Raw genomic sequence first — 16,931 nt, 5'->3', positions numbered from 1 at the left:
CTCTTGTATTACAGACATGCTTAAAGGACAACCATCCTGTTCAGTACACTTGTTACAGACACTAACTGTTGTCTCCACTCAGGCTTTAATTTGTTAGAACTTCAGACCACAAGCATTCAAGATTTTTTTGCTTCAGAGTTGTCAGTGACTCAGAAGCAGATAATAATTCTTTTCAAGGAATAAAATGGATATACTTAAGGAAGTGTTCACTATTATGAGTTAAAGCCTGCCAATCCAGGAGCTCGCTAAATGTACTTTTAAGGTTTTCTGCTTACCAGTAGAGGGCAGGTTTCTCCTGCAGCAAGGTTCTGTGTTGGAAGAAGTCTCTTAAACCTCTGGTCCTTGGATTAAGTGGTTAATACTATGTATTTTCACAAAATTTTCCCTTCCTGTAACACTAAAGACACAGCTGAACATATTTAATTAGGTTGTTGCACTTTCTACTGACTTAAATTCTGTTTTAGGAGCTGTGTTTAAACAGAATATGTTGTATATTGCTGTTGATTTGGGCATTTAAATACTTTCATGAAAACAAAGAACATTTTCCAAAGCATATTATTTTACCTTTCCACTTCTGGGAAAGTTTGGGATTGGCTCAAAACAAAAACCCAAAGCCATCCTTCCCCCCTGCCCCATTGTTTTGTTCTCGTATCATGCTTCCCTGGGGAGCAGAGTCCATGAAATGGATACTCAAGTGTACATCCTACGCGCCTACTAGCGCTGTAGCTGGAAGTGCTTTGTTTTGAGAATAGTTATAGGGCAGGGGGTCTCTGCAAACCTATGTTGTAGGATCTTTGGGTATTAAAACCTGCTGTGGATGTGCTGAAGCATTGTGGAGCTTAACAGTGAATAACTGGATATGTAAAAAATTTATCTTCCTGCAGTCAAATGAATGGGTGTCATCATTAAGTTTGATGAACTTTTTGTTATCTTTGTGGCGTTTCGTCCATATAAAACTAGATTGCTTGTGCAAAAATAACTGGAATGTAAAGGGATGGAAAATTTGTTATGATATAGTGTGTGTGTCACTTGTGACTTTGAATTTGAGAAAAAGATTATTTACTTTTAAAAGCATGTATGTCTTCCAGTTTTACTTTCACCTTTGCACCAAGCATAATTCTGGTAAACAGGATTTGTCTGTTTTGTAATTCTAATTTGGGAAGGTAGTTAATCATCTAACTTGATAAGAGTAGCTACTCAGTTGCTCAGAGAAGAGTCAGACCCTCTTGTTTCAAGGCCTCTTTTTGGGCACTGTGTTTTGGAGTGGGAATAGCTGACACTTTCATGGAACATGATAATGTTTGCTCATGAGATTTGTGATGAGGTTTGTTGCTTTTAACCAGTAGTTGAAATTAGTAACAGTTTACCCTCTTTGTTCTATGCAATTTTGTGTTCTGTTTCTGTGAAATTTTGAAGACTTATTTTTCCTGCCTGCAAATCATATTGTGTAATGCCATTTTGGTTTATGATTTTACAGTTTTTTGAAAGTCATGGATTCATGTTCAGATACCATAGCAGCATCTTTGGAAAATTTGAGTTGGAACAGAGGGGACTTGTGGGGCAGGATGAGGAAAGACATGAAACAATTGTAATGACTTGCACAGAAATTAGGAAGCAGATCTTGTAATACAGCTCATCTAAGTCTATAGAAATGGAAAAAAATTGCAGTTAAAACTTAAGCTATTGAGCTTAACTCTTTCCACATTCAAACACATATTTACTTTTACCATGCACTCCCTCTTCCTGTTTGCACTTTGGTATAACTAATGCTACTCATCATAAAAGTCTCGTGCTATAGTAGACACAGGATGCCTTTGCAAAGAGCTGTACACAGGACAAGTGGTAAATGCTTCATGTTCGTGTCTTATAATTACAGTCATGGAATGTGGCTAGTATAGTCTGATATTTAACTCATCAGGTTAAGCACAGTTTTAATGGGTACAGCATCCTCTCAATTTTGAGCTCATGTTTATGTTCATGTTGACATGTAATTTGGTCTCGAACATTTGAACTCTGGTTTTAAATAGGGTATTTCTTGTGGCTAAATGCTCCTTTTATAAATGTGAAAGGCTGTCTAGCATACATGGCTTCATTTATCTTCCAGGGATTCTTGAATATGAGATACAGGCTGTGATCTGAAAAGCTTTTTGAGTTTTTCTGTTACTCTTTCTTAAAATATTAATTTTCCTTTCTTGCTGTAAAAATAAAGAATTAGTAATAAATATTGAAGTTCTCACTGTGTTCTACTTTTTTTTCTCTTTTTAGTTCAAAAAGCACCGTTCTTCAAATGCATACACAAACAATTTTGCAAAGTCTGTGGTAAACCTTGTAGATGCTGTAAGTATCTATGTTTCTTCTGAAAATGGTATCACTGACTTTGTTAGTTTAGCACTGTATTAAAAAAGTTAACATTAGCAGATACCAGGATAAAAAAAAAAACAGCAGCCATAAAAATTACATTTTAAAACTCATTTCCAGTTCCTCTGGAGAAGAATAGCCTGGGGTGGATGTGTAAGAAACCACCAAATTATCCTTGGCATTTTTCTCAAAGCTTGCAACTGCCAGAGTTTGTCCTTGGCAGGGAGGGATTTCAGACTTGAAGGAGCTTTCAGTATCATTCACTGCTTAAAAATGACATTTAATCGAGTTTAGATTTGTGAAACAAATCTAACTACAAGTGGTTGAAGCTGCAAGTATGGTTCACAAAGCATACACATATCTACTCGGAGAAGAAGAGAATGTGAATAAAAATTCTTCTTTATAAATCTATATAGCTGAAAAACGAACAAAATCCCATTGTAGTACATGATAAATGGGTGGCACTGACACAGGCACCATACTTGTATCTGTGACTAAATTTAGAACAATTTCACATAGAGTATATAAACTAAAAGTAAGATTTGTGGTAAAATTTGATTTTTCTTTTTCCTCTTTGATGTATGTGTAATGACCACACACATTTCAGAGCTGTGTTTGTAGTGAAAACAGTATAGTTTGTAGTGAAAACAGTATAGATTTTCAAACAGTATAGATTTTCTAGTAGTGATGAATACAAAGGCTAGCAAAATTCTGACTCTAAGTCTCCTTTCCATGTGACTTTATTGATACCAGTAGAACTGCGTGATATGATTCAGTGCAAAACATTGTCAACAGTTTGTTTAGTTCGGAGGAAGCAATACAGTATTTGTTCTTAGTATCTTACATATAAGTATTATGTATACTGTATGTATATTGAAAACTAGGTGAATATGTCTATAATACATGAAATACTGGAAGTGTTCTGGCATGTTTTTGTGTAATGGTCTGAAAATGCCAGTAGTCTGAAGAAAAGTTACTAGAGCAGATAAAAATATAAATAATTGAAATAATATTTCTGCAATTTATATTGGACATTCCCAAAGGAAGGGTGGCATCTTCATTCTTTTCTCAACTGATCATTATTTCTTTGTATTCCTTCTGCATTTTAACAAAAGTTATTTAATCTATCTGTCCTTTCTCTGACTGTTCCGTCTTTCCATTTTTATTTTCTCTGTGTGTGTATACAGAAACACTCAGCTTCTCTCCAGCGTAGAATTCAGTCCCCCGATAGAGATCTTGCAAAATGACATCTTAATGGTCTTTTCTTTAAACAAAGCATGAAAAGGAGCAGGAATTTCTGCCTTGTTATTCCCTTGTGTTCATAGGGAGTGGGCTGTATTTCTTGCTGATATATTACTGGGAAAAGGATATTGTCTTTCAGAGGTTTCCACGTTCTCTGCCCCCTCTTCATTCTTTCCTTCCCGTTTGCTTCAGGAAATACGGTTTTCCTCCCAGCAAACACAAGTAAAGTCTTTATTGATCCACCCATATGTAATTTCTGGGGTTTAGTTTTATTGATTTTTCTCATGTTAACTGTTTTCTGTGTATGTCCTCAGCCTGTCTCCCTCAAATTGAAGCATATTCTTTTTTCCTTCAAAGTTCTTGGACAAAATTGAGCTCAGCTGGTTGCTCTCTCTTGCTCCTATATTTATTGCCTTTTTTTCTAAGCTGAATATTATACACTGACTTTTTTGTAAGGATAATGCTGCCTTGGTACAAAAGACTGGCATGCTAGTCAGTGCTAGTTTATTCAGTATATCTATCATAACTGCAGGAGGATTATTTGCAATTCATCTAGTGTGTTGTAGGTATAATTTGGCAAAAAGATAATAAAAGCAAACATTTAATATGGTGCATCATGGAAGTGATCAAATAATTTGCCTTTTCTGTATTTTATGCATTAGGCAGCCAATGTATTAATTATCTGGTGCTTTTAGATCATAACTAAGTATGATCACTAACTGTTCTTTGTGTCCCATGTAAGACTTTTGATGGGCAGACTGTCGATGGCGGATAAGAAATGCTTCTTTTGTAGATCTGCAGGTTCTGAATAACTTTAGTTAATAAAATTTCACATTTTATGACCTGAACCTAAAGAGAGCAGCAGTTTTATTTCAGAATGAATTATCATGCCAAAGTTAAAATGGATATTATAAAGCTGTTTTGTAATTATTAGGGCCTGATCGTTGTTTCCTTGTCTATTGCTACAGTGACATTAAAATTAATAGAAAAATTAATATTCTTATTTAATTCTCACATTACTTGAGTAGCATTAAGTGATCATACTATAAATTAAAATCAAGCATTATGTGAATTAAATTTTGGATATACTAGAGAACTGAGAAATTATTTAATCTTGACTTAGGAATTGGCTTTGGCTACTCTTTGTCTTTGAGATCTTTCTTTTCTTTTTCTTTAAGATCACCCAGTATACCTTTACATTTCTTCTTTGCTGATTTTTGTACAGGTTTTCTGCAAAACTCAGTGGTGAAATTATTTGACATGAGAATTTCAAAGAAAAGGGAGTAGCTCAAAAAAAGAGCAGCAAGGGGGTTTTTTTGTCCTCTAAAACATAAAATTTAAGTTGATCAGAATATTAATTTTTAGGAAATCCAAGGTGTTACCAGCTAACGGTTTCCCATGTTTCCCTCCTGCTTTATCCCTCTTGTCCTTCCGCTTTACTCTTACTGGCTAACTGTGCATGTTTGACCCAGTGTTCTACTCCTGTGCCTGTCCTGTCTCTGCCCTCAGATATACAAGGAACAGCTGAACACCAGGGTGGTTCTTGTTGCTGTGGAAACTTGGACAGACAGAGATCGTATTAATATTCACCCTAATCCTCTGCAGATGCTTCATGATTTCTCCAAATATCGACAGCACTACATCAAACAACATGCTGATGCTGTGCACCTGCTCTCGTATGTACCATCATACAATGGTTTAGACTATTACACTATTGTATACTTTTCTGTCTACTGCTTTTGTCTACCTGTCTCTTCTTGCTTAGTTTTTTGCTTGCTAGTCACTACATCAATCAACATCTGCCTGCCTTAGGAAGCTTAATCTATTTTTCAACAGGTTAGTCTATTTTTAATAGGTGTAGTATATACCATGGTCATGTTGATATATATCTATACTGAAATTTTAATGTCTCTGCAACCTGGAGACAGTGTCACATTTTTGAAGTGTCTTCTCATGAGCCCTTAAGGACACCTAGTTTTGCTAATCAGGTGTGTAAGGTACTGTTTTCCCAGTAAAGACCAGGAGGGGGCAGAGCTGACAGAATTATGTGCTGCCACAAGAGCATTCCAGTTACTGTATTTATTCACATATGTAGCTGCAGTGGTGATTTGTTAATGGAAGGTCTTCTTTAGAGCTGTAATGAATTGTTTTCTGAGACAAAATGCATTGTGAGGGGAGATTCTGCTTGCATCATTAGGCACATCAACCTTGGGCAACAGTAGTTTTTTTACTTTATGGCATTGTAAGCAAAGAGGAGGAAGAGTGTGTTCACTTGTGCAGCATAAGGATCTTAAGCCTTCTGCCAGCAGCATGACATACACGAGGATGGAGTGACAAATGTCTTCCCTGTGATTCTTCTATCGTTTGTCTTCTGCAGAGGAAGATAAAAATAGGGGATGAAGAATTTCCTCCACCCTCTGTCATAGCTGTACTGCCTTAATACAGGCATTGCAATAAAATGCTAATTGCGTTTTTCATAACGTATGCAAAGTGTTGATGATGTGCACTCTTAATTACTTTTATGCATGTATTGTGTCCTTTGCTGAAGAGTTTGCCAGCGGGCAAACACGGTCTTCTCGGTGCGTGGTGAAAGGTACTGAATACAAACTGAAATACAGGAAATTCCATTTAAGAATTGGGGAAATAACTTTCGATGTGAAGGTGGTCAGATGCTGGAGCAGGTTGCCCAAAGAAGCTGTGAAGTGTCCATGCTTGGAGATATTAAAAAACAAATGGAACATGGCCCTGAGCAGCCTGTTCCAGCTGAGCCCCCTTGAAGCAAGGGGGTTGAACTAGACCATTTCCAGAAGTGCCTGCTAACCTCAGCCCTTGCTGTAGTTCTGTCTATTGTAAAGCCTCTAGCTTTAAGCATTTAGTATAGTTAAGCTGCAGTTTGAAAGTTGTGATGGCTGTCAGAATGTTCTGAAAAAATAAATATATACCTGTCTGGAGTATCCTGTCATTTAAAAAAACAAAAGGGTCATTGATTCTGCTATTGTAAAAGGATTTAATTTTCAAAGATTAGGGTCATTTGCTATGGGTGCCCAAGGCTGCATAGATTTATTATTATGCATATGAAGTTAAAATAAGTGTAATTCATAATAATTTATAGATATTTTATAGGATAATTTATATCTTCCAGATTACATTAATTTAATTAAATTATTTGGGGCCTATTAACAATAATTGAAAGGAGGCAGGGTTAAAGAGCAGTATTGAATTACTTTCCCTTTAGGTAGACTTCTCAGTCTTTTCATTTGGAGTCGAAACTAGAACTTGTATTGGTTTGGATTAAGAGCATAATTAAAAAAATTCTCAACACTGATACATTTCAGTACAGAATTCCTTCCTGACAGATTATAAATTGGAATATATTGTTATCTTTTTAAAGGAAATGTTATCATTGTATTTTCTTAGAAATCTGGTACTCTAGCTTTCTCTGCTTGGTTTGTTTGTGGGTTGGGACTGATTCTGACTCTACAAGATAAAAATAGTATTTTTGTCAAAGGTTGTATCTAATCAACTCTTTTGATGTTGGTGTTCTGTTTATAAACTTGCAGTTGCTTTTGATGCTAGATGAGGATTAATGTGCATGCAATGTATCAATAGTATGTGTGAAAGTGTGATCTTTCAATAAGTTCTTGGTGCCCAATGCCAATGTCTTATATTTTCTTTATTTTTGTTTGTCTGCAAGGAATGTGACATTTCATTATAAAAGGAGCAGCTTAAGTTACTTTGGAGGGGTTTGCTCTGTGACCAGAGGAGTAGGAGTGAATGAGGTAATTTTTTTTCACGACTAAAGTGAAATAAAATAGAAACTGTACATTATAACTTCAGAGTTTGTATGTTTCAGTATTCAGGGCTTTAAAGATAACTTACATATTAAAAAATTAGGATTCTCACAGCCAACCTTCTTCTATCATCATTAAACTATTGCTCACTGTGCTTTTCTTTTTAAAAAGCATTCCTCCTGTCTGCATTATTCTCTTCATAAGATCTTAAATTGGCATTTAGTATATTTGACAGAAATTTAGACCCAAAAATCTCAGACAGGAGTATTTGAAATATAGCACTGAACATCCTTTTGGGTCTTCGCACTATAAGAGGCTTGATCTTCTAAGGTGCTGATGACATGTAATTCTTACTGATTTTTTTTTTAACATTAAAACTAGAAAAATTTGGTCCCTGTGTATTGATTTTTTTTAAAATATTTTTTTTTCCTCAGTGCAGTGTTAAAACAGGAGATTTTCATTATTGATTTAACATGGGTTAATCATACTATACAAAACTATTTCACGTATGTATCAGATTCCTTTCTGTAGGTTAGCCAGTGGACAGGGATTCCCTCAGGTTAAGAGAGGAAAATTTTTTCTGTTATGTACTTGTGTTTATTTTCCTTACATGCACACAGAATTGTGATTGGCTGTACAGAATTACTGAAGTAATAGGTATGTGGTAAGCCAGAATGAGCGGGTGTAGTGTTCATTACAATAACTTATGGTTTGTTTTTTGTTTTTGTTTTTTTTTAATTGTGCTCCCCTTGAAATGCAGTATGGCCTTCCTTTGGCCATGGCGCAGGAACTAGCACAAAGTCTTGCTCAGAACCTTGGAATACAATGGGACCCAGCTGCCAGGAAACAGAGTATGTGCATGGACATGGAGTCTTCTTTTGTCCTCCTTAGCTAAATATATAAACTCTTCTTTTGTAATATTTGGAAAAATACCAAACTTGCTGTAACTGTAGAACAAGAACTGCTGCTTTTGGAAATATATGCCTCAAAATTTGAGTTTAACCAAACTAAGAACCACCAGTTTAGCACTGATTTTGCAATGACCTCAGTGATGTCCTGTGTCGGGAGGTGAGATTCATAACCAACTTTCAAAGATATAATTGTAAAAACACCATTAATTTAACTCAGAACTCCTTATCTACTATAATGAAATCTGTAATTCCTATAGAACTATCATTGACTTCTTAAAATACAAAAATACCTGATTTATAATTGAAGAAACAGTAAGATGCTATAACCTAGTCCAGGGTGACATTTGCTCAATTTGTTACCTTGCTGCTTTGCAGCCAGAAGATTAGATTGACGTGGCCTTAACACATGTAGAGTGTAGGTGCAAAAGCTGCTGGAAAAGCCCTTTTTGGGGCTAAAGAGAATTGTTGGGTTTTCCACTCACATCTTGTAAGCAATTTTGCTACTTTCTCTGTTTCGTCTTTAAAAATGTGAATGATAATGCTGACTTTATTATGTAATCACTTCAGAAATCTGTGAATTAGGAAACTGTGGAAAAGTAGGGAATGTTGTTTTGTAAAGCGTCACTTTTGAATTGTGTAAACTTGCAAAGTGCTAAAATACTTTCTATATGATTGTCTGTTGATTACAGGTAAAACAGAGTTCACATAGTTTGAAAATCAGTATCTTTTTTAACTGTAAGATAGAAGTTTTTAAAATGATAGCTTAGTTTCCTTATTTGGATACTCTTTATAGAGAACGATTAATGAAAGACTTGGATAGAGCAGAAATAACCGTATAAATAATCTGTGAATATTTTCTGTGGAGAAACACTATGGAAACCTTTCTTCTTGAAAATATTACTTCTTTTGTAGATAATTTTTATGGGCAGTTTGTAACTGTTTTATCAGCCATAAGATGTTGATCTTTTGGTTTTATTTTATGAATTTGGTCGCTGTTGACTTACATGCTATAGCTGTAAATAAACTGTAAATCCATTTTCACTCAACTACTTTTTCTAATGAATGATTGGCTGATACATATATTGCTGTTAATAATTCTACGCTGAAGGGGAAAAACGTGGCCTGTCCAGTAACAGGTCTCCTTCAGGGTGTTCTGTACACATTTTAGGGAGGAGGAAATGTGAACATTTTTAATCATCACTATCATGGGTACTGCACATACCCTTGTGCTGCCTGTTTTGAGAGCATGTAGGGAAGAACGTTGCCAGCTATTTTTGGCTTTTTATACTGCCTGAAACTTTGTGTTGAGTCTAAGAACATGCATATATAGTAATTTGAAAGTACTGCATTTATGTTAAGTATGTTAGTGTCTCTTCAAGTGGGCTGGCTTCCATTTTAGGGCTAGAATCTGTACAGCCAAGCAACCATCTAACCTTTGTATAATTAGTCAAGGTCTCTTTTTATAGTGAGTACTTTATTTTAAGCATATTTATAACTGCTTTCCTTTTCTGTTGTATTTTGGTCTTGCCTGAGAAGAGTGTGACTGCACTGAATCCTGGGGTGGTTGCATCATGGAGGAAACGGGGTATGTCATAACTATCAGTAATTGAGGGCTCTGGAATGAGTTAATAGTTTACATTATGTCATAAATATTTGCGTATTGGGTTTTGTCCATGTGTTTTAGTACTAATAAATGCAAAACTAGAAGCAGTTGGAACAACCCAAACATACAGATCAATGATTTCAACTTTCAGCAATTCATTCCCTTTGCTATTCACTTTTTAAGAAGTTACTCATAAATCTTATCTTTTGAAGTGCAATGCAGTGTATTCACTAATGTTTTGCTACACTTACAACGATTGAAAAGTAAAGAATGTATATTTTTTATTAAATAAGTCCAGTTATACTTTTTACGTGCCGCTGAAAAAGTGTTATAATACAGTTTTGATAAGTGATATTTCTATTTTCCTCCTAAATTTTAATTATTTTTCCCCCCAATTCCTTCAAAATTCTAATTTTGAGTGAACAGATCTCTCTGTTTCTGTTCCAGTGAATAAAAGTAGAAACCTGAAGCTTTCAGCAAGTGCTCTCAAATCCTTAGCTAAATGGTCAGTGAAGTCTGAGGGGGAAGCACATCTGTATGGGAGGGAACCAGGTTTCATTGCCCTCTACCCTTACACACTGCCAGAGATTCTTTTATCTATACTGTAAGCAATTGATTAGAAAAGCATAGCTTCTGAAACATAGGTTTTTGAGTTTTATAAATCACTTCCTGTTAGAATTCTTGCTCACTGTGGAAGCTTGATTGCAAAAATCATGGAGAAAATTAGTTATAAATACGACAGAATGAGCTTAGTTTCTTCATACAATATTTGGAAATTCGTTCTTCAGTAGAATTGCTGTGTGGCTTTCCTGTAGACTTGTAATTGTCAGGCACCATATGAATGCAACAGAAGATTATTCGGTAAGTTTGCTTCTGGAATCCAAAGTAAGGCTTTGATCAGAATAGATACTAGCTTCCTTCCTATGGTGAATTCATTGAAGTACCAGTCTCGGATGGAAATATCAGTAGAAGAGGCTGTGGAACAAACTTCTGTAGATAAGGTAACAGTAAAAAAAAAAAATGCCAGGAGCAGATGATAGTCACCCAGAAGCTGAAAAAGGACTGACTAATGGAATGAGTGAATAATTAGCTGCAGTGTAAAACCTTTTTCACTTAACTCCATCAGTGCCAGAAGACATTTTTTACATATATAGTATAATTCAATGGGGGAATGTCAGCTTAGTAGCAGTGAGCTGCTAGGAAGGGAATGGAGAACCTCCTTATGGCATGGTTACCTTTAATATTGTGAATAGTTCTCATTCCCAGATCTCAAAACATGGCTAATAAAAATATCAGACAGCTTGTGTGTGAGAATGACTAATAAAGTACGTTTTCATCAGGCTGGGAAATGAGGAAATATGACAGAAGTCTGTAACATCATGAACAACATAGCAAATTATTACTGTTTCTTCCACTGTGAGAACTAGGGGACATGAAATGAGACCAGCAAATAGGTGACAGGACAAACAGGATGAAGTTGTTCTTCTACCAGTCTGTAATTAAGCTGTGAAACTTCTTGCTGTAGCATCTTGTAGATGCTAAAAGATTTTGGGCAAATTTATGGGAGAAAGTACAATGAGGATTATTAAATAGGACAAAATAAGGCTTCCTGAGAAAGTAGTTGAGCTGAAAATTGTTGGAAGCTGGAAAAATATTCTGCAAGTAGTAGTACAGTGCTCTGTTCTCTACTCTTCTGTGGGCATATCCTCAGGGCCAAAATCAGAGATGGGATTTGGGTAAAGTGGATTTTTAGTCTGATCCTATACAGCTGTTCTTATGGCTATAATTACTTTTACTTTCAAAATTAACCTTATTAACAGGATCAGATGAATTGAATTGAACAGTTTTAAAACCCTGTCATGAAATCAGGGATCTGGAATGTAATCCATCTTTTAAACTGAAGCTGCAGGGAAAACAAACTTAAGAGAACACCGCATTATGCATGCAATCGAGAGAATGCATAGCAGCTATTATGGTAATATGGGTTTTCACCTTATTAAGAAGATTAGAAGACTACAGTTTAATATACTGCAGATCCATATAATAGAAATATAAAAATGCAAAATGTTTAAAAACTTCTTATTTTGTTCTGATTTTACTGTTTGAGAATAAGATTGAGCTGATATACTGTTGTACACAGTGGTTGTAAGAAACTGGGATTTACAGTATTAAAAAAATGTTTTGATCCCTCCACCCCCTTCCAGTAACTGTTGGTGTTTCAAGGCATTTACCCAGCTAATTTTTTGCCATTTTAGGGTGTACCATTCCAGGAAATTCTCCAAATGCAGTATTGCAGAATACAAAGAATTTTTACTTCGTGGGGGAGGTGCCTGTCTTTTCAACAAACCAACAAAGGTAATAAACATGTTGGTAGTCAGCACCTCTGCTAAACATTGTAATGAAAATGTAGTAATTTCACGAACACCCATCTGTTCTCAAATTTATTCAAATGTCTATGTGAGTATTTTCTTGAGATTGCTTGCATTAGCTGACTGTTCATTTCCATAACATTTAAAAATAATCTTAAGAAGAATGCAACTTGTTTTCCATCAATTCTTCATGCTCAAATAATGACAAATATTGCAGTTCATTTTTCACAGCTATATACATCCCCACTCAGCATAAATGCACTACTTATTAAGCTGGAAGTAGTGCAAAATAAATCCAGAAGTGAGGCTGTAGCGCGTGCTCCACATACACTTAATTCTTGGACTTTTTGCCTGAGGTTGTTAAAAAGATTGCCAATTACCACACTAGGAATTAGAAATCAATAGCTTACTTCATATAGACAGTAGCAGCTTGTGGTTTTTCTCAAAGTTAACTTCATTTCATTTCCGATGTACTTCCAGCAAACGCTGTAATTTATAGCTGTTTCCTTGTACCATCCATTGCTTTTTTCGCCTAAAAACTTACCAAGGTCATAATTTTTTCCAAGGCAATATTAGCTTGACATCCTTCTAAAGCTGAGTAGTATAAAAATATTCCATGCACCTCTTTTTGCAAAGTAAGATGAATCCAAAGTATTAATATTCTATTTAATTATGGTGTCAAACTTGCTGTCCTTGTAGAATATAATACCATGTGAGACTATTAGGCCATTCTGTTTAGTGTGCTGTACCCTTTGATAGACCACCACCTTGCACAATTAACTAAAAAAATGTTGCTTGTTAGAGTGTTTTTTTAATCTTTTCCCAGGGTAGCAATCTTAGAATAAGAATGTAAGAATTCTTACAGAAAAGAGGAAGTAGGGAGAAAGAAAAACACAGCTTCATTTTTTGATGATGGCTGTCTAGCAAGGTGATGTGAACAAATTGTCAAATTGACTTTATCCAGAAAAAAATCTGGTTTACTTCCCTGAAAATGCTGCTGGGAGAATGGTTGAATTATCTTTGTATGTTATCTGTGTCAGTGTTTCACAGCTTTGAAGTTAAAGTCCTTTGGGGTGGGGTGGGGGGTGGAATCATACAATGTTCTGAATCCTATTATTTGCAGGTTGGGAGGTAAGGTAGAAAATGGTGTGTTTAATCTTTAGGTAAATAAAATATAGTTGTGTTAAGCAGTCACCATGATGTCATTTTTAATTATAACCTTTTAGTTATTCTCTGACATGTATATGAACATTCGGTGGTTCCTGATTAATGCTGTAGGAAATTTGTGTGTGCTGTATTTTCTTGCATTACTCTGGTTGACCCCTTTTTGTTTTCTTATGGCCTACAGGTCAGATAACTAGGTCTGATGGAGAACTTAATTTCAGGTTCAGAATAACAGATCTTGCTGTTTCCACTGAAGCATAGTAGTTAACAGTGACTTATAGAGGGGAAAAAAAAGAAATTTCACTTTTCTGAATTGTGTCGACATTGCTAGTGAAGAAGACTACACGTGGGTATTGCTTCAGTGTAGTTTTGCTTCTGGCACCCAAAATTGTAGGTGGTATTGATTACCTATGTAGTTTATGCAACGAAAGTAAGATGTTTTCTTTCTTTTTGATTAGGCGTTATGATTCTTGCCTCCCTCCCCCCCATCAAAGTACCAAGGAAGAATTCCATCCAAGTTTATAAATAATTTGTATTGTATTATATGCTATATTTCGTATCTTGATAATCCTCAACAGCTGTACTGCCACTAAGCCCATGCGGAAAGAACATGTTTACTTGCATCTTTCACCCTTATCTAGCTGTAGATTTATCTGTTCTCATTTTAACTTGTTAACTTTTAAATTCTCATTTCAACCATGTTCTAGTGATGATTGTGTTTTTGTTGCTAATATCCTGGTTAAATTGGAGATTCCTGATAACTTTATAGGATTTTAAAGCAGAATTATTATATGGAAAACAGACAAGGTTTTTGCAAAATTATTTGTGTGACAAGACTGAAAAACATTCTGAATCACCTTTAATCAAAATTATGATGTGTGAAACCAGTACAGAATTTTTATCATCCTGAACTGTAGAATTTATCTGCATAGTATATATCTGGTCGTACAATTAACTGTTTAGCACTATCTGTATGTGGTTGTGTTATTCTAACTTATTAATAAGGCACATAGAACTTCCTTTTGGCAGTGTTTCTTAATGTTTATTATTTTCATGCACAAACATGTTACACTGGAATAGACAGTAGCTAATTGCATGAGCAAGTATGAGTACCTGAGTAGATCCCAGAGATCATATTGCTGACTGGTTTCTTGAAGGAACTGTCAGAGAAATGGGAGTCCATAGAATAGGAATGATGTTTAAATGTTATCCCCTTGAGTATTATTTTATTGTCTCTCTGTTTATCATAATTTTGAGATCATTATTCTCCTAAAGAGGGCTAGTATTCAAGTGATTTAGCTGTGCATCTTTCATGTCTGAACAATCCTGACTAGCAGAACTTGAAAAACATGCTGCCTTCCCCACTGCAGTAGCATGGCATATATATTCTCTGTGAGACCGTATTTCTGTAGCATTGTGGAAGTGGGCTATGTGGGACAGAAAAGTCATTTGATACTAGTTTTATTCTTACTTTGGGGGGGGGGGGGCTTTTTTGCTTTCAGCTCTTTGAAACCACTGAGTGTGGAAATGGATATGTAGAAGCAGGAGAAGAATGTGATTGCGGTTTCCGAATGGCAAGTAGAGCTACATATTACCCCACAAGTCTTTCTTACAAAATATATTAAGATAAATTATGTGACTGGTGAGGGAGGGGGAAAGGTTATGGAAGTGAATTTGTTTTGCCTATTGTTAGGGAACAACTTCATTCAAGGACTGTGTTTAAACATTTTTTTCAAGTGAGAATGAGTGCAAAGACAGAGATTGTCCTCAGAACAGTTCCTGTTACACTAATGGCAAGATGTAGCTGTTTTCCAGCAATTTTTGAATTGCACTGTAGAAGTGCTTACCCCTTTACTTTTCATGGATAGTGTGCCTGGAGTGGTAGGCTCCTTATCTATTCTTTGGAGATAGGTACCTGCGTTTGGACAGAATAAGTAAACTGTTGTTTTCTTCTCTGGAAATATTCCAATAATGTTTTTGAAAAAATCTACCCTGTAGGTTTGAGTCCCAGTTCTAGTATTTAATTATAATTGCACCCGTAATTAGTTTTCTTAATCTTTTTTCTGCATTGAATGCAATTTGACTAAGCAGCATGCATTTGGCACGGGCTATTCCACGCTTATGAAGAGGCTTTAGAAGGTGTGAATCCCCTTGTTGCTAGCACATATATGCCACTTTTTCCCCTTTACTTTAGTATTTGAGCACTGCAAAGGATTCTTCCAGCTGATAATTTCAAGTCATCAGTGCTGAACTGAATCTTTTGTCTGCTGGTGCATAATAGTTTGTTGGAAAGATTGTGAAGAAAAAAACTTATTTAAAATGGAAAACTAAAAATTTTGCTTAATATTTTCTTCAGGAATGCTATGCAGACTGTTGTAAGAAGTGCTCTCTTTCTAATGGAGCTCATTGTAGTGATGGACCCTGCTGTAATACGTCATGTCTTGTGAGTGTTGCTGCAGTATATCTATTGTTCTTTTCAGTTGTCCGTGGAAGTCATGTGCAGCCTGTTATAGTTCAAAGAGTGCTTTATGTAGAATGAAAAGGAACATCCTATGTAGACATAATCTTAGTCCTGAACTATATTCTTCATTTTCTAGTTTTTCCCACGGGGCTATGATTGTCGATATGCAGTGAATGAATGTGATATTGCAGAGTTCTGCACTGGAGATTCTGGCCAGGTATGTATGCAGAAGCTTTCTCTTCCTACACTATTGATGTTTGTTTGCATTCATTTTTATATCAAATTAAGAGGAAAATCTGGGTTAACAAACTGCACACTCATATACCCAAAATAACTGGGGGGGCAGGTTTAATCCTAACAAAATTTTTTAAACATAAGAATAAACTATCATAAACTCAAAAAAAAAATTAATCTAAGTGGACTTAAAATATGACTTCTGTAGGGTTATTTGTTTTTTAAAACTTGTGGGGTTTTGTGTATCTGTTTAGTATTTGTGTCAGACATCCTCCTTTACTCTTTGACTGGTCTATAGTGTAAGTACTAAGACTATACTGCAAATGTGAATGGATTAAAAGGTAATAACAGTAAGATTTTATGAGATGAAATAGTTTATAAATGTAGAAAATTACAACTAATCAGGTATACAATCATAAAATCATTTAGGTTGGAAAAGATCCTTAAGATCACTGAGTCTAACCATTAACCTAGCACTGCCAAGTCCACCACTAAACCATGTCCCTAAGCACCACATCTACATGTCTTTTCAATACCTCCAGGGATGGTGACTCCACCACTTCCCGGGGCAGTCTGTTCCAGTACTTGATAACCCTTTCGGTGAAGAAATTTTTCCTAATATCCAATCTAAACCTCCCCTGGTGCAACTTGAGGCCATTTTGTCTTGTCCTATCACTCGTTACTTGGGAAAAGAGACCAACACTCACGTTACTACAACCTCCTTTCAGGTAGTTGTAGAGAGTGCTAAGGTCTCCCCTGAGCCTCCTTTTCTTCAGGCTAAACAACCCCAGTTCCCTC

General features: G+C 35.6%; 1 protein-coding gene across 14 annotated transcripts in view; it reads left to right on the top strand.

Annotated features, from left to right (window-relative positions):
- Nucleotides 1-16,931, top strand: part of ADAM23 (ADAM metallopeptidase domain 23) — an 85,249-nt gene that overhangs the window by 40,682 nt on the left and 27,636 nt on the right. For 10 of the 14 annotated variants that reach the window (XM_030017851.2, XM_030017841.2, XM_030017846.2 and 7 more), the window contains exons 10-18: nt 2,266-2,337; nt 5,110-5,276; nt 7,295-7,379; nt 8,152-8,242; nt 9,839-9,887; nt 12,161-12,260; nt 14,941-15,012; nt 15,795-15,887; nt 16,036-16,116. In XM_030017851.2, coding sequence (XP_029873711.1) covers nt 2,266-2,337; nt 5,110-5,276; nt 7,295-7,379; nt 8,152-8,242; nt 9,839-9,887; nt 12,161-12,260; nt 14,941-15,012; nt 15,795-15,887; nt 16,036-16,116 — 810 coding nt within the window. The remainder of the gene's footprint in view (nt 1-2,265; nt 2,338-5,109; nt 5,277-7,294; nt 7,380-8,151; nt 8,243-9,838; nt 9,888-12,160; nt 12,261-14,940; nt 15,013-15,794; nt 15,888-16,035; nt 16,117-16,931) is intronic. The other 4 variants (XM_030017847.2, XM_030017843.2, XM_030017850.2 and 1 more) reach the window with 2 other exon arrangements.

The sequence above is a fragment of the Aquila chrysaetos genome, chromosome 6 (genome assembly GCF_900496995.4).
Source record: "Aquila chrysaetos chrysaetos chromosome 6, bAquChr1.4, whole genome shotgun sequence".
Lineage (NCBI taxonomy): Eukaryota > Metazoa > Chordata > Aves > Accipitriformes > Accipitridae > Aquila > Aquila chrysaetos.
Note: the sequence above shows the minus strand (reverse complement) of the source record. Positions and strands in the feature narration are given on the sequence as shown.